This window comes from Apaloderma vittatum, unplaced genomic scaffold (genome assembly GCF_000703405.1).
Source record: "Apaloderma vittatum isolate BGI_N311 unplaced genomic scaffold, ASM70340v1 scaffold22781, whole genome shotgun sequence".
In the NCBI taxonomy this organism is placed as follows: Eukaryota; Metazoa; Chordata; class Aves; order Trogoniformes; family Trogonidae; genus Apaloderma; species Apaloderma vittatum.
In genome coordinates, this window is record NW_009697848.1 from 83381 (window position 1) to 86143 (window position 2763).

Genomic DNA, 2763 nt, shown 5'->3' on the forward strand with positions numbered 1-2763 from the left:
GTCCAATGACAGGACAAGAGGCAATGGGTACAAGCTGGAACATAGGAGGGTCCACAAAAATATTAGAAAAAACTTTTTCATTGTGAGGGTGACAGAGCCCTGGCACAGGCTGCCCAGGGAGGTTGTGGAGTCTCCTTCTCTGGAGACAATCCGCCTGGACGTGTTCCTGTGTGACCTTTTCTAGGTGATCCTGTTCTGGCAGGGGGGGTTGGACTAGATGATCTTTCAAGGTCTCTTCCAGCCCCTAGCATTCTGTGATTCTGAGATAAACATCTTTTAAATACCTCTAGGGATGGTGACTCCACCAATTCCCTGGGCAGTCTGTTCCAATACTTGACAACAGTTTCAATGAAGAAATTTTTCCTAATGTCCAATCTAAACCTCCCCTGGCACAACTTGAGGCCATGTCTTCTCATCCTATAGCTTGTTACTTGACTGACTGCTCCCTCACTGCCATCTTCTTTCAAACAGTTGTAGACAGTGATAAGGTCTCACCTCAGCCTCCTCTTCTCCAGACTAGACAATCACAGTCACTCCTCATAAGACTTGTTCTCAAGTCCAATCACCAGCTTCATTGCCTTCTCTGGAAATGCTCCAGCACCTCAATGTCTTTCTTGGAGTGAGAGGCCCAAAACTGAACATAGTACTCGAGGTGCGGCCTTACCTGTGCTGAGTACAGGGGGACAATCCCTTCCCTGGTCCTGCTGACCACACTGTTTCTGATATAGATCATGATATAGATCAGCTGACTGTCCACCAACACCCCCAGGTCCTTTTCTGCCAGACAGCTTTTACTTTCTACTGAGCAGCTCTCCAGCCACTCCTCCCCAAGCCTGTAGCGCTGCCTGGGGTTGTTGCGACCAAAGTGCAGGACCTGGCCCTTGGCCTTGTTGAACCTCATACAGCTGGCCTCAGCCCATTGATCTAGCCTGTCCAGATCTGTCCTCTGTAGAGCCTTCCTACTCTCAAGCAGATCAATGGTCTTGCTCAGCTTGGTGTCATCCATAAACTTACGGAGGGTGTGCTCGATCCCTTCATCCAGATCACTGATGATATAAATATTTGCCCCTGTTAAGGGTTCAAACGTCCAACTGCAGCTTCATTGCTGAGAGGAGGCATAATGCAAGAGATGTAAGAGGTGAGAGCCATAGCCAATACATATATGAAAAGGCAGGCCATTGAGGATGGTCCTTTATGACTGTGCAGATACGATACATCTCTAGACCAGAGATGAGTAGCATGCCATGTTTGCAGGACTGAGCCACTAAAGTAGGAGAGGAAGACTGATGCCACAGAAAAACTGTTACCAGAAAAAAAAATTGAAACTGAACTTCCTAAAAAATTGCACAGGTTTTTAATTGCTTTTAGATGCCGTTCGAAATGAAAAGTTGTCACTACCTTTCCCCCTTACTATTTCCTACAGCAGAATGTTCAACAAAAAACAAAAATCAAGACCTACATACACCTGGCAAGTATGGGCCATCTACATGATCTTAGCTGCAAACCTCTCTGAAGAGCAAGTGCTGAAGCAGGCTTGTCCTTCGTGTGATAATGCTCAGATCTGCAGCTGCTCTGCCGTGGGCTTGGACTTTATTCCCTTGAGGCTCGCAGCCAAAATCACGGTGTTAAACCTGTCCCACAACAGGATAAAGCGCATCCGATCCCAGGATCTGCAGCAGGCTGTGAACCTGAGACACCTCCTGCTGCAGTCCAATGAAATCAGCTCAATAGACAAGGGCTCATTTCGCTCTCTCGGGAAACTGGAGCTCTTGGACTTATCAAATAACAGCTTGGCTTGCTTGTCCCCTGCGTGGTTTGGGCCCCTTCTTTCGCTCCAGCACCTCCACCTTCAAGGGAATTCTTACCGAGACCTGGGGAAAGGCTCCCTCTTTTCTAGCCTGAGGAACCTGAGCTCTCTCCACCTGGGCAATCCACAGTTCTCCACGATAAGGCAAGGGAACTTTGATGGCATTGAGCTTCTTGACAAGTTGTGGATCGATGGTGGCAATCTCAGTCAGTATGAGCCAGGAAGTTTGAAATCAATTAAGAAGATAAATCACATGAGCATAAACCTAAGAAATACTTATGTATTTTCAGCAATTGTCAGGGACATTCTGCACTCTGTCATTTTGTTAGAAGTAAGAGAACTCACATTAGACATTATAAAAAAAAGCTTGGTGCAGAACTCTACACTTCCTTTCAGGATACAAAAACTTAAGTTTAAAGATGTTTCATTCACAGATCAGTCTATTAGCCAAATCCTAGCATTACTGAAGGAAATCACATCTCTGCAAGAGTTAGAGGCAATTGATTGTCTGCTTGAGGGAAAAGGAGACTGGGATATTAAAGAAATTACAAGACGTGGGCAAAGTTTTGTTGAAACAGTTTCAATAAAAAATATAATTATTCAGAATTTCCATTTGTTTGTTGACCTGGATGGTATGGAGTCACAAATAAACAGACTGAAAAGACTCACAGTTGCAAGCTCTAGAGTTTTCATGGTAGCATGCAAGCTTGCAAAACATTTTTCATCACTTGTGTATCTGGACTTTCATGATAATTTGCTTGTAAATAATCGGTTGAACGAGACAATATGTGGAGGTGCTTGGCCTTCACTGCAAACTTTAAATCTAAGTCAAAATTCTCTAAAATCTCTCAAACAGACTGCAAATTCTGTAACTCGTCTACGCAAACTGATAAATCTTGACATCAGCCAAAATAATTTTGGTGCAATTCCAGATGTATGTGAATGGCCAAAAACCC

The 2763-nt window shown here is 44.5% G+C and overlaps 1 protein-coding gene across 1 annotated transcript; it reads left to right on the plus strand.

Moving 5' to 3' along the window:
- Positions 1-1427: 1427 nt before the first annotated feature.
- On the plus strand, positions 1428-2759 carry TLR2 (toll-like receptor 2; the record flags this gene model as incomplete). The annotated part of the gene is made up of 1 exon (XM_009877798.1): positions 1428-2759. A coding segment is annotated over exon 1 (1332 nt), but the record flags the coding sequence as incomplete, so codon positions are not given.
- Positions 2760-2763: the final 4 nt, after the last annotated feature.